The sequence below is a fragment of the Lampris incognitus genome, chromosome 10, assembly GCF_029633865.1.
Source record: "Lampris incognitus isolate fLamInc1 chromosome 10, fLamInc1.hap2, whole genome shotgun sequence".
Taxonomy (NCBI): Eukaryota; Metazoa; Chordata; class Actinopteri; order Lampriformes; family Lampridae; genus Lampris; species Lampris incognitus.
This window is the reverse complement of record NC_079220.1, coordinates 53,319,403-53,334,610: the sequence shown is the minus strand read 5'-3', so window position 1 is coordinate 53,334,610 and position 15,208 is coordinate 53,319,403. Positions and strand designations below refer to the sequence as shown.

The window sequence follows — 15,208 nt, the reverse complement described above, 5'->3', positions numbered from 1 at the left end:
CTTTCTTTTCTGGCTTTCGCTGCTTTTATTTTGCTTGACGCAAGCTTGGAGCATGTCGTCACTTTTGGTCGGCAAAGCGCCCTTTTTAACTGACTGACAACAGAAGCGTAATGAATAATTGTTAAACGCATCAGTTTTTTTTTTTTTTTTTTTAAATGAACATCAGCTGAAGGTGTACAGTCGCATGCAAGACTGCATCAGACAAGACTGGTTTATCTACGGTCCCTGTTGCCCGAGTCACACAAGACGGCCACGGCGTGTTGAAGGTCACACAGCTTTATTAGTTTCTGTGAGGAGTGAGCGTTTCTCTCCTTCAGGCCTCCTCCAGCAGGGGCTCCAGCTTTGTCTTCAAGGCATCCTTCTTCAGTGGGCCCTAAAGGTCAGCGGGGGGGTCAAAGGTTAAAATTCTATATACGTATGCCCTGAGAAGAGATCATGTCAGTTGACGAGAGGAAAATAAACCCCTGTAGAGCGAAAGAGACCCAGCTGTGACCTTTCACCTCGTCACCGTGCAGTCAAACCCAAGCCCGGGGCAACATTCTCACCATTTCCCCCCCTAACCGTATCCCTAAGCACACACACACTTTTGTTGCACACCCACCATGAATGCCCTCTTCTCCTGAGGCGTCTGGAAGCGTGCATGACCGAATTTGGAAGTGGTGTCGATGAACTTCAGCTCAATGTGCTCCTTGGCCTTACGAGATTTGTGCATGAGTAGTGACTACAAGGAGAAGCACACAAAGACACACACAACTGAGTCATACTACCATAATATGAATTATGCATATGATTATGACTTATGTGCTTGTTTAACATCAGAATACAGACATGCATGAAAATGTGTGCGAGAAGTGAAGTCTTTGGCGAGCACGCTGTACCTTTCTGAGGGTGAGGACGCGTTTCTTGGGGCCGACCACACAGCCCTTCAACATGACGAAGTCGTTGGTCACTTCTCCGTAGTGGGGGAAGCCTCCCTACAGAAGCCACACAAAGGAAGTAAGACAAAACACATGGTGTGATGGGGAGGAGAACAGGAACCGAAGAAGAATGACGGGTATGCATTCGGCGACGAGGGTTTTGTGGTAATAATGCAGGAAAACTACACATCCAGTTTTCCGTTTGCAACTAGCTTTGGTACACAGCAAGAGGTTTTTCTGAATTGAGTCGCGGGGTCGTGTACCATAGGGGTGATGGTCTTCTGGGTGGTGTCATAGTTTGTCGTGGCATTGTCACGGATCACTTTCCCATCCTTGACGTGGAGCCCCTTCCCGATGCGGTAGATCTGGGGACCCAAGTGTTACAGTGAGGACCTCCAACATGTCGAAATGCTGCTTTTAAATATTTCCAGACTCTGAAACCGGCGATATGAAGCGTGCTATGGGACAGGTCTGCAGAACGGGCCTAAGAAGAACGATTTCAACATGTCCTTAAAGCTTCAAACTAGAAGGAGAGTTGGTGATAAATAACAATAACGCCAGGGTGTCCATGTAGCGTAGCAGTCTATTCCATTGCCTACCAACATGGGGATCTCCGGTTCAAATCCCCGTGCAGAGGTGGGAAAACCTGGTCCAGAAAGTAAAAACCCTAACCGTGTCTTTACTCCACCCATGTACTAAACCATCAGATTGCACGGGCTAGTTTCCCAAATCAGCTGGTTTAATACATGGATGGAGTAAAGACACGGTTAGGGTTTTTACTTTCTGGACCGGGTTTTTACATCTCTGTCCCTGTGTTACCCCCGGCTTGGTCGGGCATCCCTACAGACACGTTTGGCCGTGTCTGCGGGGGGGGGGGGAGCCAGATGTGGGTATATGTCCTAGTCGCTGCACTAGCACCTCTGGTCGGTCGGGGCGCCTTTTCAGGGGGGAGGGGGAGCTGGGGGCAATAGCGTGACCTTCTCACGCGCTACAACCCCTGGTGAAACTCCTCACTGTCAGGTGAAAGGAAGCGGCTGGCGACTCCACATGTATGGGAAGGAGGCATGTGGTAGTCTGCAGCCCTCCCTGGATCGGCAGAGGGGGTGGAGCAGCGACCGGGACGACTCGGAAGAGTGGGGTAATTGGCCGGGTACGATTGGGGGGGGGGGGGGGGGGCAATGATGCTGACCTTCTTGTTGAGCTCTGTGCGGTGGTGGTAACCCTTCTGGCCAGCACGGGCGATGGTGTAGCCCACACGGGCGGGATGCCAGGCTCCGATACACGCCACCTTCCGCAGGCCCTTATGGGTCTTCCTGGGGAGCCTCTTGGTGTGCCAGCGGCTAGTTACACCTGGGAGCATACACAGTGAAACGTGCGTATGTGTGCGTGAGCCAGCATGTTAACATGTTGGAGTCAACGTGTTGTGTCTCCGTGTCCACGATATAATTAGACTAATTATTTCCTTCCCACGCTGCAAGTCATTTACACGTTGAACCGCGACGTATCGATTCGCTTGTCCGTTCAACTCGCCGAGACTGACCGTGTGTTCGAATGAGTCTGTGTCTAGGCCGTCCTACCTTTGAAGCCATGGCCCGTGGTGACGCCGACGACATCGATCATCTCGTCCTGGGAGAAGACCGCTGAGACCGGCACGGCACGCTCCAGGTGCTCTTTCGCCCAGTCCACCTTGTCCGAGATGCTGCCACCATTCAGCTGCACTTCCATGAGGTGGGCCTTCTTCTGCCTGACGGGCAGCACACGCACCTGAAAAGGAGGGCAGGGGGATCCGGGACAAAGACACCGGGAGCGAGTAGATAAGTAAATACCAGCTTATGGAAGTGCCGGCTTTTTTTCCCCCCAGCGAGGGTATAGGAGGTGAGGTAATTAGCCCTGTGCTTCAGCACCTCCATAAGAATCAGAATCGTGTTTTTTTGGCCACGTAGGTCTGCACACACATGGAATTTGACTCCGATTTCGTGGCTCTCGCAGTGTGCTCGACACAGAATAACACGACAACACAGCAGTCTTCAAATATTTACACAAGGTTTGACTACATGCGGGGGAAATAAGAGGGAATAAACTGCAATGGCGGCACGGTGGCCCAGTGGTTAGCGCTGTCGCCTCACAGCAAGAAGGTCCTGGGTTCGAGCCCCGGGGTAGTCCAACCTTGGGAGTCATCCCGGGTCGTCCTCTGTGTGGAGTTTGCATGTTCTCTCTCCCCGTGTCTGCGTGGGTTTCCTCCGGTTTCCTCTCACAGTCCAAAGACATGTAGGTCAGGTGAATCGGCCGTACTAAATTGTCCATAAGTGTGTGTGTGTCAGCCCTGTGGTGGCCTGGCAGCCTGTCCAGGGTGTCTCCCCGCCTGCCGCCCAATGACTGCTGGGATAGGCTTCAGCATCCCTGTGACCCTGAGAGCAGGATAAGCGGTTCGGATAATGGATGGATGGATGGCTGGAAATTGCAATGGTGCAGAGAGAGTATATCAGAATATATCAATCTCTAAGCCTCAGCATCAAGTTGTGTGGCATTGCAAAACCCTCAACACCTGCACTCGAATCAACTACACTCACTACCTTGTAACTAAAACTTGGGCTTTCCTCTGGTTCATGTCCCATCACATCAAATTCATTTGTACAGCCCCGCATCACAATCTAGTCCAAGAGGCCTTCACAGTCACATTATATTCTTTGTAATCTACGACACCCCCCCCCCCTATGCTTGGACCCTCGATGCAGATGAGGCAAAGCTCCACAGAAAAACTTGTCGTGAACGCAGTACGTCAGCAATAAGAGATCCCCAACAACCACTTAATGAGGCATTTAAAAGACCACACGGAGGTGAAGGTGCTGCCCACATTTTGTCGAGCCCACTGTTTTGCGTGTATCTAATCGGGGCTCCTTCATTTTTGAATTGGACTGTTCGAAAGTTTTGACTCGAAGGAGGACAAAAAAAAACCGTAGCCCTCATCCTCTCGTTTCACGGCTCAGACCTGTAGTTTGAGCGGGTGACGGTCCTTCGGGTTTTTCCGGTACACGACATCATTTGCCACAGCGCCGCTGAATCAAATGTGCAACCTCATCCGAGCCCAGCTGCCGGGACGATGACCCCGCGCCAAGCCGGACTTTCGTGATCTTCACGGTGTTTCCTGCCAACGTGGTGAGCAGCCAGATTCTGCCCTGGAAATTATTTTTAAACTGCCATTTGAAACACCACACTCCGGTCGGTGCAGTCGACCGGACTCGCCAGCCAAAAGATTCGAGATGGGGGGGCTTTTCTGTCCCGCTACATGTGACAAGGTGGACACAGCGCTGACACCTCTGCCCTTTTGCAGGGGCCGCGTTGGACACGGGAGATCGGTCTACGGGGCTGTCAATCAACCTCGGTAGGCCAACCGGGCCTGGCTCACATCACTGGGGAGCTGCCCCCCGGACCATTATGATGACATGACGTTTCAGATTTATATCGGTGATAACTTTGCTTTAACTGCATGGAGTTGCCGGGGTTTTTAGCCGAGACTTGAACTCACTTGTGTTCGGTCTCTTTCCTGGCTGGGAGTTAAGTGAGGGTTAGCCGAATAAAGCAATGCATCAGTGCAAGAAAGGTTTGCGTACCTGGGAATGGACAATTACTCTGATGACGGAGCAGTATTTCTTCATGAGGGCGAAGTCCTTGTCAAGTTGCTTCTTGCCGTTCTCCTCCTGCCATTTCTTGCTGTACTTGGTGAAGGCCTTCTTCTTGCTCTTGTACCTGAAACCCAGACCGGAATCATTTACATGAGGGAGTTAAAAAAAAAGAAGAAGAAGAAGAAGAAGAAGAAGGTCAGTCAGGGTGTGAGAGCGTGATTCATTTGGTCTCCACAAGACACTGTCGTCCCCCCCCCCCCACCAGTTTTTGTAGAATCTGCGCTTGCACTCGTCGCTCATGTGCTCGGCAAAGATGGTCTTGAAGCAACGCATGCCACGGAGGGTGTGAATGTATCCCACAAGCCCCACCACAATGATGGGGGGGGTCTCGATGACGGTGACCGCCTCCACCTCCTCCCGCTTGGACTGCCCTGTAGGAGAGGGAGAAGCGCGGAGGACCGTCACTGACCACCGAAATGTTACTTTACGAGTCCATACCCATTAAATGCATCTGCAAGTGAGCATATTCTAAGGTTATTATTCTCTTAGCATGCGATACGACTTATGATGAAGGAGATTTTAAGACGAGAGAGAGTGACACGAGGCGTAGAGGCTGGTTCTTCTCTGAGCCGGGTAGGTGGCACATGGCGTCGTCGGCCTTAGCCTGCGGAGTCACTCTGCCGCTATGCCGTCACCTCCTCCGTGCATGCCATTGAAATGTAACTGGCATTTCAGCCGGCTGGACTGACTGAAACCCATGTCACATGTCACCCCCGCCCCCCCCAACCCCAACCCCAACCCCAGTGTCACTCTCCGCTCTATTCTAGTCAAGCATAAACGTCTGATAGCGTAATGCCGACACAGAGATAAACAGCGATCCCAGACCTGACCTGCTGAACAATAAGCATCATTCAGAGCGTTGTCGTTATCTCATCCCCCCCCCCACCCCCACCCTGCTACACAGTCCCCCCCCCCCCCCCGTCCGGTACGTACTGAAGCCAGTGCGGACCACCTCCCTGAGGGTGTGGGTCATGCCAGCCTTGTATCCCAGGAAGGCCGTGAGGTGGACGGGTTTGCTGGGGTCGTCTTTGGGCCAGGTGCGCACTTTACCCCTGTGCTTCTTACTCCGTTTGTGGGGCAGGAACCCCATGTGCCCGTGGCGAGGGGCGTGGAATTTGCGGTGAGACTGGAAGAGAAGACAGCCGACAGGTACACACAAATCCGCAGCACTGAACCAAGCGTGTTATTAAGCACTACCGAGTGCCTCTGGCTCTCCAGCGGAAGTCGAACAGCAAACATTTCACCGTGTTACCCTCCCCCCCCCCCCTGACCCCGACATCATCCCAGCGTTTATTAAACTCCCGCACCCACAGTGTGTTTGTGGCACACAACATGTTGCCCGGGCCAATTGTCAAGCAGCAGATGTTAAGGAGGAGAACGGACGGTGGCTTCGGAGGACGGGCGGTCTTGGGTTTGTGTTCAACGGCCCCACGGCTGAGTCAAAATGTCCCCTGACGCTGTTCAGCTATCGGAAAAATGACTTGTGCAAAATACTCGGAAATCAGCCGGTGCTGTTCTGTAATCGTATCATGGTCAGATGATAAACACTGCAAATGGCGCAACATGAAATAGACTACAAAAAAAGGGAAATCTTATCAGTGTACCAGAGGGAGAACCGCATTTAAGAGCCGCTCTGCAACAACGTCTTAAGTGAAGCCCTTCTGGATCCGGACAGGTGTGCGGTCGCACAATTTGGCCCTCTAGAAACAACACGCGGTTTGGTGTCACGTGACCCAGAAGCAGCTGGACGAGGCTACGCCCCAGCGCAAAACCCTCGAGTCTGGGTTCCATGCAGAAAGAGCAGACACAAACTCCAACTGCGCTGTCCCAACACAAAATCCCCCAACACCTGAACTCACACATCAACCACAGAGCCACACGCACACTAGGAAGCCAAAGACAGGAAGACAGTGAACAATTAGACACCGAGGTATCCGTTAAACAAAATAGGCAAAGCCGGGACTGACCATGTCTGTGTGTGGCGTCCAGAGGAGGGTCAGAAAGAGAGAAGAACAAGTGTGGATGGAAGGGTCATACTTAAGGCGATACGCAGTGTGAGGGCTCTAATTTGGTGGCTGGCACGGTGAGGAGGCTATATTCCCTTTCAAAGAAGGCTATCGGTGCCAAGCCCTGACAGAGAGGGGAAGATGGAATTAGGGAGGAGGGAACACCCGTGGGGTCCGGCTGGTTAGGAGGAGGGGATGCTCGGTGAACAGGAGCCATTTGCAGACCTGGAAGGAAACTAGAAAGGAAACGTGAGAGGGGAAACGAGGTGAACGAATCGCTTTTATAGTCTTGCACCCGAAGCACGGGTCACTTTTGCGTGTACATCCAATGCTATTTATGGACGCTAAAATACAGTTTAAAATACCCAGCTACCCCTGTCAACAGGAATTTAAACAATGAAGAACCGTAATCTTCTTTTTGCATCGCGCCATTTGATGCCTTTGTATGGTTGTTTCGCAGACTTGTCGGTGTAAAGGTGTACGGTATGAATGGGGAAAAAAAATCCACTGCATAAAAAGCCCGCGTCTGTCTACGGTGGCTGCCTTAATGGAACGTTATTATCTCACGTCGGTCTCAGCAGGCCTGTCTCAGCTGATCTGGCTCAAGCCCTGAATGTGCCGTGCATGTACCCACCAAACACAATGACGTCTGTTTAGTCACTGAAAGTACCGACAGACACTGGCTGGTCCGTCGCTTTTTACAACCAGTGATTGTCATCTTGCCATCATTTAACTTGTTAGTTTTCATCTTCCTCTAGTCATGAGGGTGGGAGACTGGGAGGGGCCTCGCAAGGGGGAATACCTTAGGGCCTCCCTTCATCTAAATCCGGCACTGATCTCTGCAGAAAGGTACCTGTCCTGCCATACAATTCACACGCTTGAAATAAGAGCAACTCAGCGGTGCAGTCTACTCAAATAACCCACCATGTTACGGACCCTGTGCGAATCAGTAGGCACCAAGTCCGTCCATCCATCCATCCATCCATCCATCCATCCATCCATCAAGACATCCATCCATCAAGACATCCATCCATCCATTATCTGAACCGCTTATCCTGCTCAGGGTTGCAGGGATGCTGGAGCCTATCCCAGCAGTCATTGGGCAGCAGGCGGGGAGACACCCTGGACAGGCTGCCAGTCCATCACAGGGCCCATACACACACACACACACACACCCACACGCACATTCACACCTAGGGACAATTTAGTACGGCCGATTAACCTGACCTACATGTCTTTGGACTTTGTTTTTGCACAAAGTCCAGTAAAAGCCAAACTGGGGAGGGTTTTTTATTTTTTGACTATCAATAATCATTAAGATGTATTCTGTAAACCCTGACTGAGACAATGAATAAACCCAGGCTGAAATCTGGCCTGCACACTCCATGAAGGCAATAAATAATGAGAAGGGTAGGAGTTTGGGGCCATTTTCAGAATCCGAATCATGTTTATTGGCCATGTACATGGAATGTGACTCTGGGTTTGTGGCTCTCTCAGTGTACTTAACATAGAATAACAACACTACAACACAACAACCTTCAGTTAAACACACAAGGATTGACTTATACAGGTGAAATATGAGGTGATAAAGTGCAGTGGTGCAGCGAATATATCAGAGATGCTGATATAGATGTTAGCAGCTTACTTACACACATGCCTGAGGTAGATGGACATGACAGAGTGCACCAGTATACACATACAATGTACAGTACAGTATACAAATGGTTGGATTCCTTTGACAATGTTAAGCATTCATTTGAATGAACATTGAATTGAACATTTTGGAATGTAAATTCTGTGCATCTTGCAATCTGTAATCATAGACATGCACACACACACACACATGCACACGCACGCACGCACACACAACTCTACCCAAGAACAAAAACCTGTCTGTAGATATTTTCAAATATTTTGTATTCTTGCTCTTTTTCAACTTATTTTTAGCTTTTGGCCTTCGTGTGTGTATATCTTATACTGTGTTTGTCTGTGTCTGTCTTGCACTGTTTGGTGAAGCCACAGCCCTCATTTCATTTTTAACATGTGCCTGCACATTGTTTTTAATGACAATAAATTGAACTGAATTGATCAAGATGGACTGGGCCTTACCCAAGGACAAGTCAAACGTGTTAGTGGCACTACCTGAATAAAACCAGCCACTGACCACACGCCAATTTGCTGATAAGAAACACCCTGCTGTCAGTGACGAGGAACACTAAAAATGTCATTCATTTGCCACACTATCCAGAGGTTGCCAGCGGTTTTCTCTAGCGTCCAATTTCTTTTATGTAGGCCCCACAGCGCCATCTGTTGGACACCGATGGCGCCTGACCTTTTACCTTCGACCTTTTACGCCGATTTAAAAAGACAGACGGAGAATTTTGCCACGGCAGTGAAGCAATAAAACACACAAAATCGTAACTAGAAAATTTCACCTCAGCAGCTACGCAAAAAAAACACACGACTCCTATTAAAATCATTTCATTTACATTCGTCGACCTCTGGTTCGCCATTTTAAATGCTGTGCGCATGCGTCGTCTCGAAGGAAGCCCCGACGAGGTCGAATACAGGAGACTCTGCCGTGCCCCGTCAAAATAACGCAAAATGCCTGATGACTACGATAAAGCTGCGTACCCGGAGCCTCCTCGTCGGACCCCCGTTGTGGACAAACAGACGGCTCTGCCAAATCCTGCCCTAATCTTGACGAAACTCTTCTATTATTCAGTGGATCTCCCTGTCACCACATTCAGAGGTGAGCTAACCAGGCTCCAGCAAAGCGAGCAGGTCAACAAAGCTAATAGCATGTGATTAGCTAGACTTTGCGTTTTACCCATCACTTCTACTCTATAGCTGCCAGCGAGTGGTCAACCAGCCGTGTCTTTATAGCTTAAGCACTCCGCGGTATACTGAGTTGGCAAGCTGTCCTCTTCAGTCGTGCTGCAGTGCCTACACATAAGGTTAGCCTTGTTACTCTATTTCAGTGTTTCTCAACCGGGGGTCCGCCGACCCCTAGTGGCCCGTGGTGTAATTGCAAGGGGTCCGTGAAAATAAAATATCTTTTAAAAAAAAAAGATCCTATGACATTTATAGAAATAGGATTATTTTACTCAAATGTGACTGAGACCTTTATCTGCCTAAACTATAAAGGGTAACAGGACTTTTTTCTCTAATTACATCTGTTTCACAAGTGTAATTTATTGTATTTTAATAAGAGATCTCGCTCCCGTTTGCATTGTTAAAAGTTACTGCATAAAAATTCTGTTTTGTTACATATATCTGAAAGTTACTGAATACATATTCTGTTTTGTTACACATATCTGAAAGTTACTGAATACATATTCTGTTTTGTTACATATATCTGAAAGTTACTGCATAAGAATTCTGTTTTGTTAACTATATCTAAGTTACAACTGAAAGCTCTTATTTTTGCCCCAAAGAGTGAATAAATGCTATAATGCAATTTAAAATGCAGTTTCTACTGTTTCTACAAATTGCAACCCCCCTCCCCCAAGATCAGGTGGAGGGGTCCTCAGGGTAGATCAAAAATACGCAGGGGGTCCAGGACCCCAACAAGGGTGAGAACCACTGCTCTATTTGATGCAAAGCAAAGGCAGCAGCAGCACAGCACGGCCGTGCTGAGGGTACATGACATGGCCTGCACTTAAGTCTGCACACTTTTCTATCCGCACAGACTGTGTTTATGTAGATGCAACGATATAGCGCATCACTATCACTGGACATCCACGTGGATGATGTGAGGAGACACTAATATGCACACTCAACGAGCGCAGTCGCGTTTTCTGTGCATGTTGATACGTATATGGAAGATGTACGTTTTGCACATATGCACTAGTATGCATGCATTCATGGCTGCATTTAATCTAATGTAAAGTTTCGCCTTTTATTCTAGTGCTATCACTTAGCTTCCGTTTACGCCCGGTAGCCATATGTTGCAATTTCACACGTCGGTTTTGTCTTCAGCATCCATAAATCTGATGTCACGTGCTTGTCAGCGTCTTCTAGCTTTTTAGTGTTGTGATATCAACAAGCTCTAGTGCGCAGTTTGAACAGCGTGCACATTTTTGGTTATTTCATACATTTTCTTAATCTTTATTATGCCTCTGGTGTTGTTACATTAGCTGTGCTTTATGTCCCACAGGCTACTGTCATTTAAAATTCCCACCAATATGTCATTCAAGTTGGATTTTATCTGACCTAATCTGTCCCCTTTATATTTGCTACCATTGTTGTCCAGGTATCATTGATAACATCCGATCTCAGAACAAGCTGGTGTACTACCATCAGAATTTTCGCCGTGTCCCTGATCTGTGTGACTGTAAGCAGGGAGACTACGTCTGCTACTACGAAGCAGAGATGCAGTGGAGGAGAGACTTGTAAGTGCCTTGTCTTCAAATACTTGAACTCTGTAGCCCACATGTGACCCCTGCACCCTTCTGCTAGCTGGCTCTCCATTCAAACGAGTTCAAAGGATTCAAAAAGTTAATTTCTCACATACTTCATGTACAAGTACAATTAGAAGTGAAATGCTTTTTTTTTTATAAACTGAAATTGTGCAATAAGAAGTAGAAACAACACTAGGAAGCAAGTGTGCAAATAAAATCACCATCACACTTCATTATAAGCAGCTTTTTGTTTTCAGAATGCTTTTCTATTTAATAATATATTCTTTTCTGAATGCAGTAGTGTTTTTTTTAAGACTTCCAGTTTCTTTGTGGGGAAGGCATTGAATATTATGTCAGACAAAGATTCTGCAATTGCATATGGGTTATTGGCAATAACCTAAGTAAAAACTGCCAGATTGCTACAGTCACGAAATCCTGTAGTCAACCTGTCTATTGAATTGCTGTCTTCACTTTTCAGTAAGGTGGACCAGGAGATAGTGAAGATAATCCAGGAGCGTCTAAGGGCCTGCCAGCAGAGAGAAGGAGAAAGCTACAGACAAAACTGTGCCAAGGAGCTGCAGCAGTTTAATGAAGTGACCAAGGGCTACCAGTCACGCTGTAAGTACCATTTTCCTTACCTGCCGTACCATCTGGAGCATTTTTGGCACAATAGCAAAAAAAGTGAAAAGCATACCTTGTATATATTAGTTTCATTTTCTGTTATCGTAGATCTTTTTTTATTATGGGTTAGCCAAAAGGGGTACTTATAAACATGCTACACATTGTTAGTAGGCGAATATATTGACTTCATGAATCATGACCTGAAATTTCTCATGATCTGCGTCACTGTCAAATGTGCATGCTTGAGCAAGGTGTCACAAAAAATTGCATTATTTTGGACACCAATATAATGCAAGAACACCGCCGACATAGAACTGGTTCAAGAGTCAAGAGATTAATCCCTGTTTGCACCATCCTTCTGCCTGCCTATAATAAGACCTTTGGTTTCATTACTGAACATATCTAATGATTTGCCATTCTTCCAGATCAAGACCTGGGAGCATACGGCAGTGGACGCAAATGTCTAATGAAGCAGAAAGAAAGGATGATGGCAGCTCAGGCCCAAGCCTAGAAACTCGGTACATCTATAATGGCTCAATTCTTTCCCGTATGTAATAAATGTAAAATAAAAATTTATGGGATGAGTCATGTCTATTTTCACATTGCTCTAGTTTTAAGTGTATTTAAACTTAACTGGAAGAATTCTTTTAACTACTAGTCTGCACAGCACAGACGGTGATAAACCATGTAACCATCTAATAGGATAAAATGGGCATTTTGATTTAGGATGTTACAAATCATTTCATTACTTTAATTGTTGTATTTTGGGAGGAAAGTGTTCCGTGGGTGTTTTAACTTCCTATTCAGTATTCAGTTGCAGGTAATATGAATTAAGGAGTTTTTTTATTTGCACACATGTATAGCTCTGATCGAGTTGAAAAATGTACTGAGTTTAGAAGCCACAGGGTCATACACAAACACCTACTAAAGAATGAAAATGGACTCCGTTAAAATGCAAATTATAACACATTTCTTACTCCAACCAGTTTTCGCAACTATTTGAAAATCAATCTTACATACACCTATGGTATGAAATGGCTGCATCTTGCATCAACTTTCCATCTAGTCAACAGTTGTAAAATTACATTTCTTTACAGCTGATCCTTCAAATTAAAACATCAGCTGTGTACCTGCCACCTTACTTCTTCAGATAACTCATTACACAAGCGTACCTGCCCCCTTACTTCTTCAGGTAAGTCATTACACAACATACAGAAGACACGTTTTTGGTGGCGTTTTAGAACGTTTTATTCAGTGTCCACAATACAAAAGAATTTAGGAGGCAGCAGCTTGGACAGCAGCCTGGGTCCTTTGCACAGCCACCCTGGTGTGAGTCTTTGCCAGATGGTCAGTGAACTCCTGCAAAAAAAAAATACCAGTCCAACAATCAATTTCATGCCTCCAGCTCAAAACTTTATAACATGCAACTAGAGGGTATAATATAAATTGCACTGACCTGGTAGGGAGACTTTGTGAAGACAGTCTCCTTCCAGAGATCAGGTGTCAGGTAGCTGTATGTCTTGGAGATGGCATCAAAGGTGGCCTTGGCTAAAACAAAATAAGACAAGGTTAAAAACACAGCTCCAATCAGTGTTTACTTCCGCGAAAGTCTCCAGGACAAGTTGTTGAGCACAGACAAGGGGGAACAGAAGAGACCACAAAAAAGTCTTTCTGCCGTGCATTACTATACTCGTTGTTTTCTCTCCTGTAAACGACAACTACACCACTGAGAGGTGGAGCTGAGCAGAGCAAGGAGAAACCATTTTAGTTGCTCAAGCACCCGAACTGGTGATTTTTAAATGACACAATCCCAAACTTCAACTAGTAAGGACCAGCATAGGACACTTACCAAAGTTGCCAAGAGTGGCAGTGCACCCTCTGGCAGAGGTGTAGCAGTCATCAATACCAGCCATCATGAGCAGCTTCTTGGGGACGGGGGCAGACACGATGCCAGTACCACGGGGTGCAGGGATCAGGCGCACCAGAACAGACCCACAACGTCCAGTGACCTTGCAGGGCACAGTGTGGGGCTTGCCAATCTTGTTCCCCCAGTACCCTCTCCTCACTGGGACGATGGACAGCTTAGCCAGGATGATGGCACCACGGATGGCTGTAGCTACCTCTTTGGAGCACTTCACCCCCAGGCCAACGTGGCCGTTGTAGTCACCAATAGCAACAAAGGCCTGCAGATGACAGCAAAATTTAATGCTAAATGTATAACAGATGTAATCAAAGCAACATTTGGTTATTAAAATCCAGGGCTAAATTCATTCAGGACGGATGTTTGACATCACCTTGAACCTGGTGCGCTGACCAGCTCTGGTCTGTTTCTGGACAGGCATGATCTTGAGCACTTCATCTTTCAGCGCAGAACCCAGGAAGAAGTCAATGATTTCAGACTCCTTAAAACAAGATGTCATGTGCATAAAAATCAAGCCGCTCTCAAGAATATTCACTCTGATACAAATCTGGGCGAAAACGAACGAAGTGCTGTTACCTTGATGGGCAGGGAGTAGAGGTAGATTTCCTCCAGGGACTTGATCTTCATGTCCTTCACAAGGCGACCAAGCTTGGTGACGGGCACCCACTGGGAAAACAATAGAATCTCCATCAGTATTATGCCCCATTTAATGTACGACTTGAACAAGTCCATCCATTATCCAAACCGCTTGTCCCAACCGGGGTCGCGGGATGCTGGAGCCCATCGCAGCAGTCATTGGGCGGCGGGCGGGGAGACACCCCGGACAGGCCGCCAGGCCACCACGGGGCCGGTAAGTCGGATGCAACACAAAAAGCCGTTTGCATGGAATGAAACTCACTTCCTTGTCCTCGGCCTTGCCACCCCTGGCACCGCGGCCCCTGCCGCGGCCTCTGCCGCGTCCACGGCCGCGACCACGACCACCCGCGCCGAAACCTCCGCGAAAGCCTCCTCTACCACCGGCGTCGTCCGCCATTTGCTGTAATAACGTGAACAAATCAAAGCCATTTTCAGAACACAGAACCAAAGCACGACGAGCAACCGGGCGTCTAAACGTCACAAAACGCACTCGATCCGGCAGAGCATCCCCGCCATCTTTCAGGGGGGAGTAGGAACGCAGTTACACCGTAATACGATTAACTCTGCGGCGTCACTTTACCAAAAAATTACATCCAAGACTTTATTGAGGGAAATTAGACAACCGTTTTTAAGGTACATTTATTGTGTTCATAAAGGGATGGAAGAGATATTTTACGGATTCTCGAGACTGGCGGCATTGACCTCGACTTACGTGATCTGTGTAACAGGAAGAAGGCCGGGCGGAACTTCCGTCGCGATTTTATAGTGCCGTGTCATCGCGAGGTTTCCGCGGGAGCGAACGAGACGACCAGCGCCTCCGCTGGTGAAACTCGCGTCCGACGCCGCGATCGCCCTCGAACGGAGCAGGAGCGGTTGTGCGCAGATGAAGTAAAATCGGGAATTAAATGACGGTGGGACTTAGAAGTCGACCACGGGTGAAAACTGTTGCCAATGTCTCAGCACCGGCTCGTAGTCAAAGCGGCAACATTTTCTTTACAAAAGGATGCAAAGCTTCGGTGAT

At 47.8% G+C, this 15,208-nt stretch overlaps 3 protein-coding genes across 3 annotated transcripts; 1 reads left to right on the top strand and 2 right to left on the bottom strand.

Annotated features, from left to right (window-relative positions):
- Positions 1-260: 260 nt before the first annotated feature.
- LOC130119317 (60S ribosomal protein L3-like) lies at positions 261-6,696 on the bottom strand. The gene is made up of 10 exons (XM_056287776.1): positions 6,568-6,696; positions 5,534-5,726; positions 4,803-4,971; positions 4,529-4,664; positions 2,495-2,681; positions 2,107-2,267; positions 1,181-1,282; positions 879-974; positions 602-721; positions 261-373 (listed from the first exon to the last, which is right to left on the bottom strand). Exons 1-10 carry the CDS (start codon positions 6,568-6,570, stop codon positions 314-316), a joined length of 1,227 nt encoding a protein of 408 aa, XP_056143751.1. The 5' UTR covers positions 6,571-6,696; the 3' UTR covers positions 261-313.
- Positions 6,697-9,142: 2,446 nt separating this feature from the next.
- ndufb10 (NADH:ubiquinone oxidoreductase subunit B10) lies at positions 9,143-12,229 on the top strand. Its single transcript, XM_056287294.1, has 4 exons — positions 9,143-9,358; positions 10,862-11,000; positions 11,488-11,627; positions 12,056-12,229. Exons 1-4 carry the CDS (start codon positions 9,211-9,213, stop codon positions 12,139-12,141), a joined length of 513 nt encoding a protein of 170 aa, XP_056143269.1. The 5' UTR covers positions 9,143-9,210; the 3' UTR covers positions 12,142-12,229.
- A 624-nt stretch (positions 12,230-12,853) lies between these two features.
- On the bottom strand, positions 12,854-14,619 carry rps2 (ribosomal protein S2). Its single transcript, XM_056287293.1, has 6 exons — positions 14,450-14,619; positions 14,128-14,217; positions 13,925-14,032; positions 13,480-13,813; positions 13,087-13,178; positions 12,854-12,989 (listed from the first exon to the last, which is right to left on the bottom strand). The coding sequence occupies exons 1-6, from the start codon at positions 14,582-14,584 to the stop codon at positions 12,906-12,908; spliced, it is 843 nt and encodes a 280-aa protein (XP_056143268.1). The 5' UTR covers positions 14,585-14,619; the 3' UTR covers positions 12,854-12,905.
- Positions 14,620-15,208: the final 589 nt, after the last annotated feature.